Source organism: Ursus maritimus, unplaced genomic scaffold (genome assembly GCF_017311325.1).
Source record: "Ursus maritimus isolate PB19 unplaced genomic scaffold, ASM1731132v1 scaffold_2, whole genome shotgun sequence".
In the NCBI taxonomy this organism is placed as follows: Eukaryota; Metazoa; Chordata; class Mammalia; order Carnivora; family Ursidae; genus Ursus; species Ursus maritimus.
Window position 1 is genome coordinate 76,645,717 of NW_024424452.1, and position 20,547 is coordinate 76,666,263.

The 20,547-nt window shown below is 34.1% G+C and overlaps 1 protein-coding gene across 2 annotated transcripts in view; it reads left to right on the plus strand.

Annotated features, from left to right (window-relative positions):
• The window catches only part of SUCO (SUN domain containing ossification factor), a 90,535-nt gene that overhangs the window by 53,907 nt on the left and 16,081 nt on the right, over window positions 1–20,547 (plus strand). Inside the window, exons 12-22 of one of the 2 annotated variants that reach the window (XM_040636221.1) lie at window positions 369–389; window positions 577–632; window positions 1,100–1,191; window positions 1,676–1,741; window positions 7,025–7,093; window positions 7,850–7,940; window positions 10,487–11,650; window positions 14,405–14,492; window positions 17,391–17,495; window positions 19,280–19,434; window positions 19,903–19,994. In XM_040636221.1, the coding sequence (XP_040492155.1) occupies window positions 369–389; window positions 577–632; window positions 1,100–1,191; window positions 1,676–1,741; window positions 7,025–7,093; window positions 7,850–7,940; window positions 10,487–11,650; window positions 14,405–14,492; window positions 17,391–17,495; window positions 19,280–19,434; window positions 19,903–19,994 (1,999 nt within the window). The remainder of the gene's footprint in view (window positions 1–368; window positions 390–576; window positions 633–1,099; window positions 1,192–1,675; window positions 1,742–7,024; window positions 7,094–7,849; window positions 7,941–10,486; window positions 11,651–14,404; window positions 14,493–17,390; window positions 17,496–19,279; window positions 19,435–19,902; window positions 19,995–20,547) is intronic. The other variant, XM_040636222.1, reaches the window with a different exon arrangement.

A 20,547-nucleotide genomic window follows, 5' to 3' on the forward strand; every position in this document is an offset into this window, starting at 1 on the left:
GATACATATCTATAATATTTGAATTAATATAAGCCACAGTTTGTTTCTAGATACTCTTTATTACTTTTAGAATGCTTTTATTTCTGACAGATAAATAAAACAGCAGAAATGAAATTTAGGTTATTCAGCTTAACCTTAAAGTTAATTTATTTCATTACACTTAGATTATACTTTCTAGCTAGTGATGGTAAAAATTTAAATCATTGATTTGATTTCTGCAAAGAAATAAGAGTACTACAATGTTATCCATCACAGTACATTGCTTTCTATAATTATACAATATAATTTACAAATATTAAATGTTGCTTATGGCATGTTATCCAGACTTTGGAACTGATTTCTTTTTCTTTTCCTTTCTCTTGCTTCAGATGTTCATCAAGTACATAAAGGTTAGCAACCTTCTCTTTTGCAATATTGAATAACAGGGCATGGCATATTACTGCATGGCAAAAAAGCAAAACTTTACAATTATTGATTTTTGGGGGAAATGAGGACTTTATTTTTAGAAATGTTATAATGAAAGAAACCGAATATATTGTTAGATAATCTCACATACACTGTGCTTTTATTCTTTAGGTAGAGTTGGTATCACATTTTGGATCAGAGCACTTTTGTCCATTAAGCCTTATAAGGTAATACAGAACAAGAGACATTTATCGAGTTATTAAAAAAAAAAAAGGTACACAAAAATCCCAGCATAATTAAAGTGAAGAAATAATTTTCTATTATGTAAAGTTAACACTACAGAATATAAGCTGTTAAACCCTTTTTGTTCTTGAATCCGTTTTAGAAAAATATAAAAATTTGCTCTAAGAAAAAATAGTCATTATGTGTGTCTGGTCTAGCTTGCTTGCTATTTTGCTGTGATGATAGTATATGGAAAATTCTTAGACTAATAAAACTGGCCATCACATTTTTAAATGCCTTAATTAGATAAAATTTTAATGGAAACAATGGATGGATGACTATAGTGTAAGAAGGTCGTAATTTTGGAGTCCAAAAGCTAATGGCCCTCAAAAAATGATGAAAGAAATGAAGAGATGAGTCTTAACAACTCTGTTTTTGTTTTGAAAGTCTTTAATTAAATTGTTTTTAATAGGGTATTTGGCACTAGCATGGTCGAAGAATATGAGGAGATTGCTGATTCCCAGTATCAGTCAGAACGTCAAGAATTATTTGATGAGGACTATGGTAAGTGACTTTAAGACATGTGACTATTATGTATATTTTTTTGTTTTTTAAAGTTTAATAGCCTGAAGGGATAGGAGAAGGTTTTATGACACCTTCTATTTCTACTTAATCAAGTCCTTGTTTTAAGAGATCTTAAATCATAGCCTAAAAAATTAAATTTTTCCTCTCCTTAATTTTCGTATAAGTGAAATGAAGACATTTACCAGGGGTTGGCAAAGTACTTGGAAAACTTGATAAAGTCTTATAAATGTGATTAAAATTTTGTTAAGCAGTGAAATTATTTTCCTTGGTTTACAACATCTGTTTGATAAATGGCTTCTGAATCTCATTTTCTTTTTGTGAACACATTTTAGATGTATACTGAATATTTATTATAAAGTATGCTTTAAATGTCAGCTGACTTTGACAGGACATAGTTTGAGCTTTTAAACATATTATTGGAGATAGTTCTCAGTGTAATTACCTTCATTTTCTCCTTAAATAGATTATCCACTGGATTATAATACTGGGGAGGATAAATCCTCAAAAAATCTTCTTGGTTCTGCTACAAGTGAGTATTTGGAGATTTTCCTAGAGACTATTAAAATATTTCCCAGCTTTTTCTTCCCTGACATATGTGGGTATTTTGTTGTGGTATATAGTTTAGGAAGCTCCTTCTCCCAGTATTGAACTTGAGTTGAAATCAAAGATACTAGCTTTGAAATGTATTTCCATAGAAATAAAATAGGAAGCGTGGATGAAAAGAAAGAGGAGAGGAAAAAATGCAAGCACAGGTTGGTTCTTCTACCCTAACTAAGTGCTTATATTTTTAAGCAAATTCCTTAGAAGAATGGGCTGTGACTTTACTTGGGGATCTTACTAAAGAGGTCCAGAGCATATGAGTAGAAGTATCTGGGTAGTCATACTAGATGGGAAAGGAATTCGAATGGTATTTCAGAGGTAGTATGCATCAGTGAAATCCTAGCAAACGAGGAATCATTTATCTACAGATGTGGTTAGTTTCCTAATTATTTACAAATATAAGGCTGTTCTTATCCATAATAATAATGATTCTCAAGAAGTAACATTAATAGTAATAACAATATACTCTTCGTAAACTAAAGAAATAATGATTAAGATACTAGTAGTTTAGTTTTTGTCGTGCCAGCCTATTATCTGAACCTAGTGGTAAGCTGGCTAAGGAGACTCTTGGAAAGACCATTACCAACTGACACTTTATTTTTATTGTTATAATTCAGGTAGGTATATTTTAATGGTTATTTTTGGTTATTCATAACATAAAATACTGGAAGGAGTTTTGTTTTTATTTGGAGATTAATGATTGAATATAATAAAAGTAAATCGTCATAAAATCGATGACTAATTTCTTGTGCCTTTCCCTTGTTGCTCTTAGTGAGTTGAGTTGCTTCAATCCCAGTCTCGTGTGTACATTGTCTTTATACCTTTTAAGGTTACTCAACCAGTAGTATATATACTTAGGTAGACATTTTGTATAACTACAGTATATGGAGCTAGGAGCTGGCTCTGTTTTTTTTTTTTTTTCATCTTTTCTTTTTTCCGTTCCCTTCTTCCCCTTTTCCTCTCCATAGAAAACTAGTCTTCAGTGGGCTTTTTAAGGCATAGGAAGAAGAATGCTAAAAATACCTGTAGAAGAGGAACCCTTTATGTAATATTTAACTTTGTTGCGTATTAGCTCAATATACTTTGTTTCACTCTATTGCTAGTCAACTGACTTTCTATATATTAGTGACTTCTTTTAAGTAGGATTCTTAGCTATCTAGTTGATGATAATATTAAAAATAGGTTCTTCATTCACTGCTGTGAGATACAGTTTTTTAGGAGTGAAAACATGATGCTGTTTTATCTATCTGGATATTAATATTATTCATGTCCTTAAATTTGTATTAAATATTCTGTGTTATGTAGTAATCATCATAGCTCAATGATGTTATATTAGTTAGCTGTGTGGAAGCGTCATTATTTTATGGAGTCAGAAAATAGCCCCAGACTGAAAGATCTCTAGCTTCTGATGGTTGCTGGAGAGGAAGGGGCACCTTAGGGAAGTATGCCTTACCATAGTTTTAGGTAAAGGAAAATCCTGTTGATATTCTTGGTTTCTTTTTCTATATTCTTATGGAATTAACTCCTAGACAAAACCCAGTTTACACAATGGAGGTCATTTCCCTATTTGTAATTACTTATGTGATCAAGGTATTATTTGTATTAATTAGATAAAGAATCTTCTTTATATCCTACACTTGGGATCTTTTCCTCAAAGATGTGTTTCTTTGTAGCGTATCATTTATTTTTCTTTTTATGGATCTATTTACCTTTCAGTGTTCTAGTGTTGAAAGAATTTGTTTACGTCAGCTAAGCCTAAACATAAAAAGTAGGGTTTAAAAAGAGCTCCATCTCTTGAAGTTTCAGAAAAAAGAGAGGAGTGGTAGCTGGCAGTGATAAGACTTTGGTGTCATAAAGGTTATAGATATGACCTAACACAGTTGTATTCTATACTTGTCCTTATGAAGAGTCTGGGACTGTTTCTAAGCCTGACTTTGCTACCACCCCGGTAGTATAACGTCTAAGGAGTAAATAACAGAGTAAAATCAGGACAAAGAGCTAGTCTCTGGTACTGAAATATCTGAATTTGACTGTCATCATCACGCTTTATGAATTAGCTTGAAATTGGCCAATTTTGAACCTGGCTTACTTTACAAATTTAGATAGTGGCTCCAAAACAGAATTCTGTGGCTTTAATCTTTTTTTTTTTTTTTTTTTTTTTTTTTAATTTGGGCAGAGGGAGAGGGAGAATCTTAAGCAGACTCCATGCCCAGCACAGAGCCTAACACAGGGCTCGGTTTCACAACCCTGAGCCAAAAAGCAAGAATTGGACACTGAATTGACTGAGCCACCCAGGTGCCACCTCCCCAACTTTTTTCCCTTGTGGCTTTAATATTAATAGAAACTCCTTTTTCCTTTTGGTATTGGGCAGTTAGTAGTTACAGGAAATATATATCACTAGAGTACATTGATTCTATTGGAACTTGGTTGTCAGAGAGTATACATACTGAATATTTGGACCTTCTTGACATTATATAATTTTCTTAACTTCCAGAAAGGAAAAACTACTATGTTAGAGAAAGCAGCATTCTTGACTTTGTGTTTATGCCAGTTATGGCAGCTCTTCTGCTTGATTCTTTTATTTACATCTTGAACCAGAACATTCAAATATTTTATATCAATAAAAAATTCTTAATATCATTCTGATTTCCTTGTACTTTGTCATGTGGATTTTCCAGACCACTCTCTACTTTGATATTCTTGTAGGTCTGCCTTTACTCCTAAATACGGTCTGCATTTTGTTAGAATCGCTAAAGGCCAGGTTTCTGTGTATGTGTTTAAGACAAAATACAGTTTTTGTGTTCTTTGACATCAGAATATTTTTTATGAATGTACATATTTTAAAGACCTAGAAGGAAAAGTGAGAATGCGGGTGGGCATGCAGCAGAGGTATCTAAATACACATGGGAGGAAATAGTTATTTTGTTGGCTTGTCTTGTCATGTTGTAGCATAGGTAGTTTGTTTTCCATATCAAAAGCCACTGTAGTGTGCTGGAGACTGAGTATAACGTGTTGATGGCTCCTGGGGAGAATTTCATTCCTTAAAGAATGAGATAGGATGAATAGTGCCCAGCTCAAAGATAAAGGAGTTGGCTGATCTGGGAGAAATTAAGTACAAATGTCTAGTTTGGTACTATATTCCAAATTATTACCTTAGCCTATTCAAAAGGTTTTTTAGTAGCCACATTATGATTGTGACAAGCTATCATGTGTTTGGATGCAAATTGGGAATGGTCAGAATAGAATATTCACAAAGCTGCTTTCTCTCAAAAGACAAAATAAGACTTTTGGCAGTGTTCTGTGAACAGAAGCTAAATTATATTTTAGATGGACTGAGAATTTAGAAATTTGCCAAATTTTGCTTTTGTTACCAAGTAGCCCCCTGAAAATGATGATAAAATAGTATTTTTAAATGAAGGATGGTGTAAATCTTCTTTAGGTTAAAAAATAATACTCTAAAGCTGCTTTCTTTACAGACATCCACAGATGTGTTCTGTTCTTGACTTCTTTAACAATAAATGTCCAAAATATAAATGCCAAAAAATTTATTATCTGAGGTAAGATTGCGCTTTGAAGCACAAAGGACTTTAGAGTATAGATTTGATTCCAGAATTTGGATTCTGTGAAGCAGTCCATTTTGACTGAACTTTAGCTGACAGGCTAAGTAGAAGATCAGATACTGTTGCAGTATTGGTTGACATTAAAAGTGGATTTATGCGGAATTAAAAGAATTTCCATTGCTACTTTATCTCAGTTTGTGCGAAAATACGGTGTTTCCCTTCTTGTTTTTAATCTCATGTTTTAGCCTAAGAATCAATGCTGCGTCTTTGTTTACCAGTTTGTCTGGTCAAAGGAAGAGTAAGGTTGACCTATAATCCTAGACATTTACAAAGCAAGTACAAAGCTTTTGTGTGTTATACCAATGATTGGAACAAAGTACCATTCCTGTACTTTGTAAAGATCGAAATTTATAACTACCAGTTATCATTTTAAACTGTCCAAAATTTCTTAACTATTTTCTCCTACCATAAAACATGTATCTACAGGATCAGCTCCAGGTGACAGTGCTTGGCTTCCTCTCAATTTTCTAGATAGGATGTTAGCTATTCCTCCCTTAGAGCCTTTCCTACTTTTCACATCTATGATTTTCACTGAAAGTGTGATGAGAACCCTATGAATCTCTTAGGAAAGGAAAACAAGACAGAACTAACTGATGAGACTTAATATGTAGCCCTTGCCAGATATTAATATTTTAATAGGAGAAATGCCTGATAACTGGTGAATTAACTTATAGTGTAATGTTAGAGATTAGGCTGGGGATAGAAATTAATTTCCCTTAAAATTACATCATAGAAGGAAGCCACCTTTTCTCAGCACCAGCTTTTTATGGAGTTAGGTATTTTGTGGTACTCATGTGTCTCTGCCTATTTATTCAGATGTTAAAGTTTATACTACTTTACTCATCATCCAAGTATCCTCTTTAGAAAGAGAGGCAGAATTCACAGGTATGCAGATTGCTTTACCTACAGCACCGAGAGTTTTATGACTTTGACTTAACCTGCCCATGCCCATACCTACCCAGTTCAGAAAAGATTTTGTGTCATCCATTAAAATCATTAAAAGTTATCAAAGAAATTTGATTCTGTACAGTATTAAGTTGGAATTTAACCATATTATCAATAAATAAGTTCATAGCTGAAAATAAAATTTTCCTGCTCTCCTTTGGATAATAATCTTTCCATTTTGTTTGTTTATATCTATAAAAATCACCTGTTTAGGAAAAACTTCTTCAAGCTCTTTCGTTTTTGTTTTTAACTGTAGGAACTTTTTGAAGAAAAACAAGCTTTTCTTAAAATATAATTTTGGTTGTCCCATTTTTTTCCCTGTCCCAGTACAGGCTATATGTTGAATTTTAGTTGAATTTTGTAATATGCTGAAGATAGTGTTTTAGCAGGAGGTTTGGGGAAGGTTAACCATAAAAGTATAATTAAGTTTTAAATTCCTTCTGAACATAAGAATTCAGATTTATGTTTTATACTTTTTGACTGAAATTTGTGTCCTATATTGGACTTACATATTAAGATGAACAAAAAGGTAATTAGTCCAAAAAAATGCAAAAAAACCATTATAAATGGTTTTTTGACTGTGATATTAAGCTATATAAGAATTTTTAGGTGTATTGGTATTTTTTTCTGATTGAATTTTGTTTTAGATGCCATTCTAAATATGGTGAATATTGCCGCTAATATTCTGGGAGCAAAAACTGAAGACCTGACAGAAGGTACTTAATCATTTTTTGGGTCTTTTAAATATCTGATACTCCACTCTAGTTAGGAAAATTAATTAATAAGCCAAGGAACTTAATTTTTCATTTAGAAATATAGAAATGAATCAAAGGGACTTACCAGTCTTCTGTTATTCATTGTTTATTTGAATTTCGCAAGTTCTCTCTTACAATACGATCCTGTTTAATAAAATTCATGAATTTCTTTTTGACTCTTCCTGCTGTAGAAGTAATTTTACCCCTTATCTCTTTCCTGAAGTTTTCTAGTGGTACTTCATGCATGCTTTTATTTATTAAATAACTACTCAATTTAAAAAGTGATTTTTCTCCCCTACAGAATGCCAAATATGAGTATTAATAGCAAGGAGAAACCATCTTGCTTTTTTTGTTCTTAGAAAATACTTAGTTCCAAGTGCAAACTTAAAATGACCCATACATTTCTTCTGATTCTTTTTAGTAACTCCTTTAGGTGTCTAGAAGGCATGTTAATCACATAAGATTACACAAAATTTATAGTCATTTGACTAATTATCTGAGAAGTTGAGAAAGAATATGCATTATTTGTAGTTCTGACTTTGTATGATCATTTCTTTCTGAAAGAACTTTGATGGAAGAAAATAAAGTCTGCAGTAGCAACCTATTTGACTTTTTTTTCTCCCCCAGAAACTAAAGTTCTTTATTTGTTATAGTGAAATATCTTCATGGTATAGCTTTTTAAAATTAAACTCAACATGGGTATCTTTCTTAAAATAGGAAATAAAAGTATATCTGAGAATGCCACTGCCACAGCTGCACCTAAAATGCCTGACTTAGCTCCTGTTTCAACTCCTGTTCCATCACCTGAGTAAGTTATATTATGATATTAGAGTTCTATTAAAATGGAGAGCTAAGTGTACTAGTACATAGAAAGGTACTTGTGATTTATGTGTGAAATGATTATCTATAGAAAGCTCTGAATCATAGGGCAGGCATTCCACAGCCACTTAAAATATCTTTTGAGTTGCTTTTTGAGTACCAGGAATGCACTTCACTCCAGACCAAATGTTTGTTTTGATAGTATATATTACTTCTATTATTCACAACACTGAATCTTTTTCTTATTGCACATAATTGGCCTAATTCTTCAGGTATTGGTTTGAGGACAAATTTTAAAAGCTTGCATTTATTAAGTTCAAATTTAAAGCGTTAAGTACCTGTGCTATGCCTTGAAAGCTATTAAAGGGTGACTGAAATTCCTAGAGCAGTGATTCTTAAATTATTATGTTTGTCTCACAGAAAACTCTTACAGTGTTCACTTTCCTAATTTGAATTACATAGAGGTCTTCCCCTGAATTGCAGTGGGGCACTTTGGGCAGGAATGTCTGTCATGTAGTTAACATAAAATATCCTCATTTTCTGTCTTTTCTACCAGAGATGATTAAGGTTTTTTGCCACCTCTACTTCTTGTCTGTAGCAGATAAGCTCATAGACTGGATAATTGCATATAGTTATTATAAGTTTATGTGTATTTCATTAGATATACTTTGTAAAATTTTGAAAGCCTCTTCTCTCAGAACTCCGCTTAACAGGATGAGATATTTGAACAGGAACTATGTAATGAAATGTGCAGTGGGTATGGTTTGAGCTGTAATTCCTAAATACCATACTAACTGAAAAATGAGATTTTTGTGTTTTGAAGGGCACAGTGACACATTTGTATTCTGTGTTTATTTGAAAAGTGACTGAAGATTCTTATTTATTGGATGACTAGAGAGAGAATATAGCATTCTGTGGCATTGATTCCTAGAAGGTCCTAGGAAATCTAGGATAGGGACATTCTTGGTGTTTCTAATTATGTGGAGCTGTGACTGCTAGTCCCAATTTTAGAACTAGGCTTCTTCAGTTAACAACACATAGTATGTCTTTTTTTCAGAGCTAAGGGAAACTGGTTTCACTTTATATATGTATACACACACACATATATACATATATATACTCCCCTCCATATATACATATGAATATTTGTTGAAAGATACCACATCAGGCTAATGTAGTTTTTACTTTTCTCCATTAGTTTGATTTTAATAGATTTTTTAATATAATTGCTTACTATTTAATTTAATGTTTCTTTATATTTGCTTTAAATTCTTTTTGATGGCTATATGGCAATCCTTTGAAGAAAATAAATAAAAATGAAAGAATCCATGATAGGGTGTCACTGTTAAAGTTACTATGAAAAGATGACTTATTTTATTTTCCCAAGTGTGAGTTTTTTAAAGTGTAGCTCCAGTTAGGGCATATACAGATGGTATATGACTTAATTTGTACCAAATTAATACACTTTAATTTTTCTCCCTCCCTTTCTTCAGACACTGCTCCTTTTTACTGTCATATTAATGTTGTAGATAGTAAGCAGTAAAGATGTAAGAAATATTATTAGAGACCATACATCTCTATATCATCTATTTAGAGAAGCATAGTCTAATTATTTTTTAGTTTTGTCCCTTTACTTACTGTCAACAAGATGAAAATCTAGCTTTTAGATACTATTTTATTCCTACCTTTGCTATTATGATATTAGTCTTTATTCAAAGACATTTCCTAGCGTTCTTTGTAATTTTTCAGGGTAGGAAAATTATATATGAAGATGTTTCTTTTTGGTATTCAAATGACTTTATTTTTTCAGTTTGTACCTTTTGTGCTGTAAGGGCTTCACCTGGAAATTTATTTTTATCTTGGAGTGAACCACAGACATTATAATTTACAGCTCTCCCTATCAGCTCCATCTTCCACATTCCCCTACCTTACATACATGCTCTAGATCCTGCAGATGGGATTAAGTTACAGATGGGGCACTATTTATTATTAGCTCGGACTTTTATTAGTGTTGTTATGTATTTGGCTTTAAATAATAGAAAATTAGCCCAGATGATGGTAAGATTGTTTTGGTGAGGCCATGCAGATAATCGTGTGTGTATGTGTAATGCTACCCTGGAATTCCTCAAGTCATCCACAGAAAAATTTTCTTTGAGAAATCTAGCTATCTTTTGAAAGTATATTCAAATACAAAGTGCATTCATATATTAAGAATCCCAGATTCTAGTTCCTAGACTCCACATATAAGCAATTCTTAAATAGATGTTTTTAAAAAGCAAGTTTGATTTAGTAAATATGGTGATTTGAGTCATCTGGCTGATCACTTGATAAATGATCTTTCTGTTACCATTTCTGAATAATACTTGTTTTTATAATGAAAATGACTTGAAGGGGAAAAATTCATCCAAAAATTTTCAGTTTCTTCTATATTTCTAGTCTTTCTTTTATTTGATGTATGATACATTGACTTTTTAGCATAATTTTAACTTTAGATTTCTAATTAAAATGATATGTAATTATGATATGTATTTCTAGGTTTGTGACTGCTGAAGGACACATACATGAGACAGAGCTGTCGTCACCAGATACTCCAAAAGAGAGTCCAATTGTACAGCTGGTTCAAGAAGAAGAAGAGGAGGCAAGTCCATCTACAGTGACCCTTCTGGGTAGTGGTGAACAGGAGGATGAATCGTCACCCTGGTTTGAATCAGAGACACAAATATTTTGCAGTGAACTGACCACAATTTGTTGTATTTCTAGTTTTTCGGAATACGTATATAAATGGTGTTCAGTTAGAGTTGCTCTTTATCGGCAACGTAGCAGAACTGCTGTGAGTAAAGAAAAAGACGATCTCGTGTCGGCTCAACCACCATTACCACTTCCTGCAGAATCAGTGGATGTTTTAGTATTGCAACCTCCAAGTGGAGAATTGGACAGTAAGAGAAAAGAAAAGAATGCTGAAACTATTGTTCCAGGTGACTTAAGTAGTATGCACCAAGGTGATTTGATTAATCACAGTGCAGATGCAATTGAACTTGAACCAAGCCATCCTCAAACTCTTTCTCAGTCTCTTCTCTTAGATGTTACTCCAGAAATCCATTCATTATCTAAAACAGAAGTGTCTGAGCCTATTAAATATGATGCAGGACCTACACCATCTCAAGTGATCCCTCAAGAAAATTCTGTTGAGGTTGATAATGAGACGGAAAAAAAGTCTGAGAGTTTTAGTTCTATAGAGAAGCCAGCTGTGATCTATGAAACAAATAAATTTAATGAAGTAATGGATAATATTGTAAAAGAAGATACAAACTCCATGCATATTACCACAAAACTATCTGAAACAATAGTGCCACCTGTAAACACAGCTGCTATGCCAGACAGTGAAGATGGGGAAGCCACAGTGAACATAGCTGACACACCAAAGCAAATTTTGACTCCTGTTGTGGATTCTTCTTCATTACCTGAAGTGAGAGAGGAAGATCAGTCTCCGGAAGATGCCCTTTTAAGAGGGCTACAGAGGACAGCTACAGACTTTTATGCTGAATTGCAAAATTCGACAGATCTAGGATACACTAATGGAAATCTTGTACATGGATCAAACCAAAAGGAGTCAGTATTTATGAGACTTAATAATCGTATAAAAGCCTTAGAAGTTAACATGTCTCTCAGTGGTCGCTATCTGGAGGAGCTTAGCCAAAGGTAAGTTTTATTATCAATTAGCACAGTCTACTTTGCAAGGTAAGTAGCGTAGTATGATTTCTGAGTAGAGGAGGAAAGGATTAATTATCTCATGATATGGTAGTAGTCAGTACCATTTTAGTTGGAGAGAGTGTTACTTTGATGTTGATCAATGACTTAAAGAATTGATTATCTTTTTTAGAAGTACTGAGTGATGTAATATCTTTATATATTAGGGTGACAAGTTTGAATTATCTTTAATCGGTTTCTCCTTTCTTCTGTTGCTTAACTTTAGCTACTTTTCTGTTTGGTTCCCACAGTACTCATGTGAGAATTATAGTGTTATATAACATGTATATATATCTATACTGTATATGTAATATATGTAAGAACATTAGATATTGAAGCTTTTAGTGGAACTAGACAAGATAATTAAGAGTCTAAATCAGTGAGGACTAGAGTAGACTGAACTGGATGATTAGGCAACATTTGCAGTCTTTCAAAGAAGTCCTAGAATCCTAGTTCTAGTTGTGATAATTTATGCTCTTTGCTCATAAGTGCCAGTGTGCTTATGCAGTGATTAGGGACCCCAGGCACAGTTTTCCATTTTTTTATACCTGTTTACTCTTTTTTATCCCTTAAGTGTCCAGTGTCTTCAGGGCTTCTTCTCCAACATTTTGCAACCACGTAGGCACCAAATGTCCAGAATGTCTGAAACACTTCCTTTCCCTACTTGTTTTAAATCAAAATGCTACTAATGAGATGTCACTAAGGTTATCATTATATCCTAATGGGTTTCCTCCTAATCCATACAGACAGTTTATTGGCAAATTGTGTGTGCACGTGCAGGCCTGACCACTTAAATACCTCCTACCTGCGGCACCTGGGTGGCTCAGTTGGTTAAGTGTCTGCCTTCAGCTTAGGTCATGATCTCGGGGTCCTGAGATTGAGCCCCACATCGGGCTCCCTGCTCAGTGTGTAGTCTGCCTCTCTCTCTCTCCCTCTCCCCTGCCCCCCACCCCCACTCATGCTGTCTCTCTTTTCTCTCAAATAAATAAAATCTTTAAAAAAAATGTACCCCTACCTGCTGCTCCCTACCCTAACTGCCCCGCTAAGAGAACCACAGAAATTATTAATTTATTTTTAATTGAGGTATAATTGACATTAATTTCAGGTATGCAACATAATGAGTTGATATTTGTATATATTGTGAAATGATCACGACAATAAGTCTAGTTAACATTCATTACCACACAGTTAAAAGATTTTTTTTCCTTGTGACAAGAACTTTCAAGATCTGCTCTCCTAGCGACTTTCAAATATAGAGTATTATTAACTATAGTTACCATGCTGTACATTACATCCCCATTACTAATACATTTTATAACTGGAAATTTGTACCTTTTGACCCCCTTTACCCATTTCTCCCTACATCTGATAACCACCAGTTTGTTCTCTGTATCTATGAGTTCAAGGGTATTATTGTCATTATTATTATTATTATTATTTTATTCCTCATATAAGTGAGATCATTTGGTATTTGTCTTTCTCTGTCTGACTTATTTCACTTAGCATAATGCCGTCAAGGTCTATCCATCCATGTTGTTGCAAATGGCAAGATTTCCTTTTTTTGTGGCTGAATATACTGCATTATATACAGATACCACGTTTACTTTATCCGTTTATTCTTTGATGAACACTTAAGTTGCTTCCATATCTTGGCTATTGTACATAATGCTGCAGTGAACATGAGGGTACATATATCTTTTCAACTTAGTGTTTTTCATTTTCTTCAGATAAATACTCAGAAGTGGAGTTGCTGGATCATATAGTAGTTCTCTTTTTAATTTTTGAGGAACCTCCCTACTCTTTTCCAGAGTGGCTGCATCAATTTGCATTTCTACCAACAAGGGTTCCCTTTTCTCTACATCCTTGCCAACATGTGTTACGTCTTATCTTTTTTGATAATAGCCATTCTAACAGATGTGATGTGATCTCTCATGATTTTGATTTGCATTTCCACGATGATGAGTGATGTTGAGCATCTTTTCATGTACCTGTTGGCCATCTGTATGACTTTGTGGAAAAGGCCTGTTTAGATCCTCTGCCAGTGTTTTAATTGGATTCTTTAATTTATTATTATTGAATGGTATACATTCTTTATGTATTTTGGCTATTGACCCCAGTCAGATACGTGATTTGCAAAGTTTTTCTCGCATTTGGCAAGTTGCCTTTTCATTTCATTGATGGTTTCCTTTATTAAAGAAGCTTTTTAGTTTGATGTGTACTCGTTTATTTTTGCTTTGGTTTCAAATCCAACAAACCATCACCAAGATCAATGTCAAGGAGCTTACTGTAAACTGTGTTTTCCTCTGAGTTTTACGATTTCAGGTCTTATATTCAATTTAATCCATTTTGAGTTACTTTTATGTATGGTATAAGATAGCGGTCCACTTTCAGTCCTTGCATGTGGCTGTCCAGTTTTCCCAACACCATTTATTGAAGAGACTGTTCTTTCCCTATTTTATATTCTTAGCTCCTTTGTCATAAAATAATTGGCTAGTCTTACATAGTAGTGAGATGTGTAGAATTGATGTTAAGGTAGCAAATACCTCAAGGGACCTCTTTATCTTACCTTTATAAGTGTTCCAGGCCTCAATAAGAGTTATTTTCAAAAAAGTAGATTTATCTCACATATTGAAATCAGAAGTGTGTTTCTAGTAATAAGTTAATAAGTAAGAAATTAAAGCTAATAAGTCCTTTCTCACTCCACAGGTACCGAAAACAAATGGAAGAAATGCAAAAGGCTTTCAATAAAACAATAGTAAAACTTCAGAATACTTCAAGAATAGCAGAGGAGCAGGTTGGTCATCTTCAGCCCTTATTTACTTTTTATATAAATTTCTTTTGAATTCAGTAGGCTCTTGTTGGTAAGAAGGATGAGAAGTGTTGGTTCATTTTTTTCTCCTGATAGGTGATGATAAGCCTATTATATGATGTCATGCTTGGGAAATTACCTAGCTATTAGCATCTATATCTCCTTTAGAGAAAATTTTCTTGAGCATTATTCCTATTACACTTCCAAGTTTGCATATATGTGGTAGAAGTACAGTGGCCTTCTTTTAAGCAGCTTTTGTTAAACGCAAATCTTTTGTGGTTTTCTACACAGATAATCTAATTGATTGCAAATAAGAACATTTCTGTTTCTTCTTTTTTAATCCTTGTACCTTTTCATTTCTTTTTTTCCCCATCTCTTTCCTGTGATGCAATATAACTCGTGGTATTGACCATTACCCTGTCTTGTTGATTTTAAGGAAACAATTTCAGTATTGCACAATTTCAGTATTGAAATATCCAGATGTTTATTAAAAGTTTTTACACTATGTTACTATGATGAAGAAATTTTATATTTTTCTTAGACTTTATCTGGGACTAGGGGATGGTGAGATAAATTGAGCAGGCCTGAGGTTTCAGAGGGAGTTGCATCTTACTGCTAGTTCCTAACACAATCCAGTTGTGGTTCCATACAAATTTCCTCCTTTAGTGTTTTTTTTTAATTGAAGTTTGAGAGTTATATAAAATGTATTTGGAATACAAGTCCTTTATTAGAGGTATACTTTGTGAATATTTTCTCCCAGTTCATTATTTGTTTTGTCATTCTCCTCAAAGTGTCTTTTGAAGACAAGTTTTTAATTTGTTAAAGCCTATTTATTTTCTCTTTGCTCTATAAAATCTTTCCCTAACCCATAGTCACAAAGAATTTTTCCTCAGTTTTCTTTTAAAAGTTTTATAGTTTTCGTTTTACATTAGGCTTATAATCTATTTTAGTTTTTACGTGTTGCAAAGTATGGATCAAAGTTTTTTGGTGGGGAGGTAGATAGAGAATTTCCCTTTATTCAGGTATCACTGTTGAAAAGACTACCCTTCTCCACTGAATTTCCTTTGCACTTGTGATAAATATAAATATTAATCAATTCAACACACACACATATATACATAATATATCTGTTTCAGGGCTTCTCTTTTGTTGTGTTCATCTATGTTTATGCTGAGAGCAGAGTGTTGTGATTATTGTAGCTTTATAGGAGCTCTTGAAGTCACATAGTGTGAATTTTCCAACATTGTTCATCTCTTCCAAAATTGTTTTGGCTAATATGGATTTTAGAATCAGCTTGTCAGTTTCTACAAAAACAACCTGTTTGCATCTTGATTAGATTTTGTTGAATTTATACATCAGTTCGGAGAATTGACATCTTAACAATATTGTCTTCTGACTCAAGAACACAGTAATTTAGTTCTTCATTAATTTTAATGGTTAAAATGATTTCCCCTCTATTTTTCCCATCTCAAAGACTTAAATACTTTTAAATAATTTGTGTATTATTAACAGTATTGGAAGTAAATCTTGATTAGAAGTGTTAACTAACTCATTAAATTTCATAGTTTTTTCTTTAAATGTTTATAACAATCTGGAATTTATCAGTGTTTGTCAAATGTGAGTCAGAAGAAACTGTTTGAGTCAGGTTCAGCATTTTAAACAGATGAAGTAGGATAGAAAGTACCACAGTGTATTGCAGTAAGGGAAGTTAGTGAAACTTTCTGTTGCAGTTTTATGCATTCACCTCCCCCAACCCACCCCCCTACCTTACACACACACACACACACACACACACACACACACACACACACACACACACACACACACAGTTGAGATTTAAAACTTTGTTTATTTATTTATTTATCTAAAGATTTTACATACTTATTTGATAGAGGGGGGGGGAGCAGCAGGCAGAGGGAGAGGGAGAAGCAGGCTACCTGCTGAGTGGGGAGTTCAGTGTGAGGTCAGTCCCAGGACCCTGGGATCATGACCTGAGCCAAAGGCAGGCGTTTAATGACTGAGCCATCCAGGCACCCCTAAACTTATTACTTAAATCTAAATTTGAAAAACAGATCTAGAGTGATAAATGGTTATATAGCTATTTCATACATGATCCTAAATAGAGTGTTAGATTTTCTTTGTATTCTGCCCTCTTTTCCTCCTCCCCAAGTTCAGTAGTAAGTTGAAATTTTCAGTACAGTCTCCCTAATAGAGGTTCCTGACCATGATTATGATGCGTAATTCCCTAAAATATGCATGCAAGTATTTTACATAAAGACATGTTTGTTGATTATAAAACTTTTAAAAAGCTTGAGCTGGAAAGATGGGTGTTTTGATTAATTTATTTTCATTGGTGATATTCTATCATTGACTAGATGAGCCGTTGTAGGTTTTTGACAATGTGACATCCTAAGTTCCATCCTAGTGTGCAATAGAACTTTTAAAAGTTTCTTGGTATGAGCCTGCTTTATATCCAAAAACGTTTTTGAAAAATTTTTCAACATATTTTTGTGCTGACTGCTTTGGTTTAAAAATACATATTTGACAAAGTGATTATTTTTGCATACAGCTGACCATGTACTGGTTTATGTATGTGGAGCTCATATTACCTTGGAAAGTAATTTATTAATGTCTGTTAGTGATCCACATGGTAGCAGTAAATGGCAAAATGTTTTTTTTGGAGGGGTGGGGGAAGGAGGGTTCAATAGTCTCAGATTCATTTTTTTTTTTAATTTCTGATCATACTTTGCAATATTCATTCATTAAAAGCTTCCTATTTTTTTTCTTGAGGAACTTCATAATTTTTACTGGAACTTACAGTGTATTTAATGTACAGATGAAACTTTCACACACACAAAAATAATATTTCTTCCTTTATCATAGGATCAGCGGCAAACTGAAGCCATCCAGTTACTACAGGCACAATTGACCAACATGACACAGCTTGTTTCAAACTTGTCGACAACAGTGGCAGAACTAAAACGCGAGGTATTGTTACTGCTGGTATTGTAAGACACACTGCATATATAGAGGTTGTCCTAAAGCCAGGCTTGTTAAGGACATGGTATCTAAGAACTTCAACCAAGCAAAATTGTCACTTAGAGAGAACTTGTTCAGAATACCAGAATGTGGCATTTTAAAGTTTTGGAAATATATAATTTTTTGGAAAACAGGGCGTTCATAGTTTAGGTCTTACCTAAAATATGATTATAAAGCAATTCTATTAGGCCTTTTGCAAACCACTGATGCTTCGTTTTCAGTTCACAAAGCCTTGTTGAGTTGCTTAACAAAGCAAAAATTGTATTAATTTAATAAGTATTTATTGAGCATCCATTGTATATAGGTGTGAGCTGTACAGTCCTTAGGGCATACAACAGTGAGTAGTCCCTGGCCGCACAGAGCCTCTCTTCTAGGGGAGAGAGGGAATACATACAGTAAATATATGTGAAGGACAGTGGGACAGAAAATGAAATTGTGTGGAGTGGTGTGGTATGGGTTGCTCCTTTAGCTAGAGTGATTTTGGAAGGATTATTTGAGGCAGTGGCATTAGAACATGAGTGCTCAAGAGGAGAGCAGCCACAAGGAACCTAGGGTCAGAACAAACCTGTTAATAGCAGCACTAGGGCAAAGGATCCACAATTAGAAACAGTGTAATATCTGTGAGGGCAGAAAGAAAGTTGGCATGGCTGGAGCAGAATAAGGGGAAGGAAGGTGGGGCACCTGGGTGGCGCAGTCGTTAAGCATCTGCCTTCGGCTCGGGGTGTGGTCCCGGCGTTCTGGGATCAAGCCCCACATCTGGCTTCTCCACTGGGAGCCTGCTTCTTCCTCTCCCACTCCCCCTGCTTGTGTTCCCTGTCTCGCTGGCTGTCTCTCTCTGTCAAATAAATAAATAAAATTAAAAAAAAAAAAAAAAAGAATGAGGGGAAGTAGGGTAAGTACCTTCAGGGTGTGGTGGGGACTGGTCATGTAGGCCTTTATAGGCAATTTAGAGTTTGAATTTTATTCTAATCATTGCAACTCATTAGAAAGAATTAAGAATGGCAGGGGTCATCTCACTGATAATACTTGGAGAAACCCCATTTGTTGCTCTGTGGAGAATTGCCTCTTAGGGAACAGCAAAAGCAGAAGTTGGGAGGAGACCATTCAGGATGTAGTTGCAGTAGCCTGGGTGAGGTGGTGTTGGTTTGGACTAGGGCTTTAGAAGTCGAGAACAGTGTGGAGTTGTTGAATTCAGGAAATATTTAAGAGAAAGACAGCCTTGATGAAAGATGGGATGTGTGGGATGAGGAACTAAGACCCTCATGTTTTTGGCTTAAATAACTGGGTGATTCGTGGTTCAGTATTACAAGATGGCAAAGACTAGGCAGGAGCAAGATTTTTTTTTTTCTCCCCAAGTAGGAGAGAGTACAGATGGAAAAACACAGCAAATGTGGCAAAATGTTAAGTATCAGTAAACATAGGTGAAAGGCATGAATATGTTCATTGCTATTTTTAAAAAGTTTTCCATAGGTTTGAAAATGTTCAAAGATTTGCGGGGAGGAAAAGAAGAGTAAGACATTACCTCAGTAGTACATTTTCTAAGACCTTGCCCTGCATTTTATGGTTTTGAAACACATTAAAAAATGTTTAAAATGATCTGTCCCTTTGAATTTTATATCCCACTGTATTTTTCCTAATGTAATTTTTAAATGATAATAACAAAATATAATATAATATTTAATATTACTGTAATATATAAAACATATAATAATTAAATCCTTTTCTCCTCTCAGGTGTCAGATCGACAAAGCTATCTTGTCATATCTTTGGTTCTCTGTGTTGTCTTGGGACTGATGCTTTGTATGCAGCGCTGTCGAAACACCTCTCAATTTGATGGAGATTATATTTCTAAACTTCCTAAAAGTAATCAATATCCAAGCCCTAAAAGGTAGTATCAGCATTTTATTTCACATTTTTTACTACTTTTTTTTTATATTTTTGAGAAATTTGACTAAATAAGGGAATACTTACATAATTTCTTTTCCCCATATGATATCTTAAAATTGCAGTGTTAAAACATCATTGGAACTAGCAAGATAGTCCTGTATCTGGAAGGTTCTGTAGACTGGAATAAAGAAAACATTAATAGGAAATGCATAAACCCTTGAAATATTTTGGTTGTGGATGCTTGAATGTGGAATTCAAAGGGGGAAGATAATAGGTCTTTTAATATAGACCTTTTAGAGAACGAGCCTTAATTTTTTTTTCATGTAATAGCAATAACTGGAGTGTTAATTAGAGATTAGTATTCTGTGGCATGTTCAATTCTCAGTAGCTTCCATCAAGCCCCAACTGCAGAGTAAATTATATGTAGTTTTCTCATTGTGCCCAGTGTTGATTTTTCTTCATGTTTTAGGTGTTTCTCTTCCTATGATGATATGAATTTGAAAAGGAGAACTTCATTCCCACTCATCAGATCCAAATCTCTACAGTTAACTGGCAAAGAAGGTAGTTTTTGTGTAATATATATATATATAAATACGAATCTAGCTTACTTCTGGCATAAGCATAACGTCAGTGTTGTGTTCGAAACCATCTGTAATGGAATAATGGGTATAAGTAACCTTTGTGTTTGTGCTATGTCAAAGCCACTTTGGGGGCTTTCCCCTTGTGGGGAAGGGGGGCTTAGTTTAATTAGCCATTGGTAGCTTTGTTTGCACATGCTCCTGTTTAGAAGTATTTCTTTTTAGAAAGGGATGTTTGAGAAAGTTCAACAGATTTGGAAAACCTGAATGTGCTCCCATAGCGTCCTGTGCTTTTCTGCCTCCTCTTCTTATACAGGTAGGACCCGTTTTGTCTCTAGTTTAGGACTGCGAGGCACTTTCTGGGGAAAAAAAAAAATCTAGTCTATCTCTTTTTTACAGGCCAGGGTCTATAATAGCATTTCACTGTCTAACACTCAATGAATACTTAAATTTAAAAGAATGAATTTGTACTGAGTGGCTATTTTTCTATATCAGTTCTTTTATAATTAGCGCTTACTAAGAGACTTACTTTATAG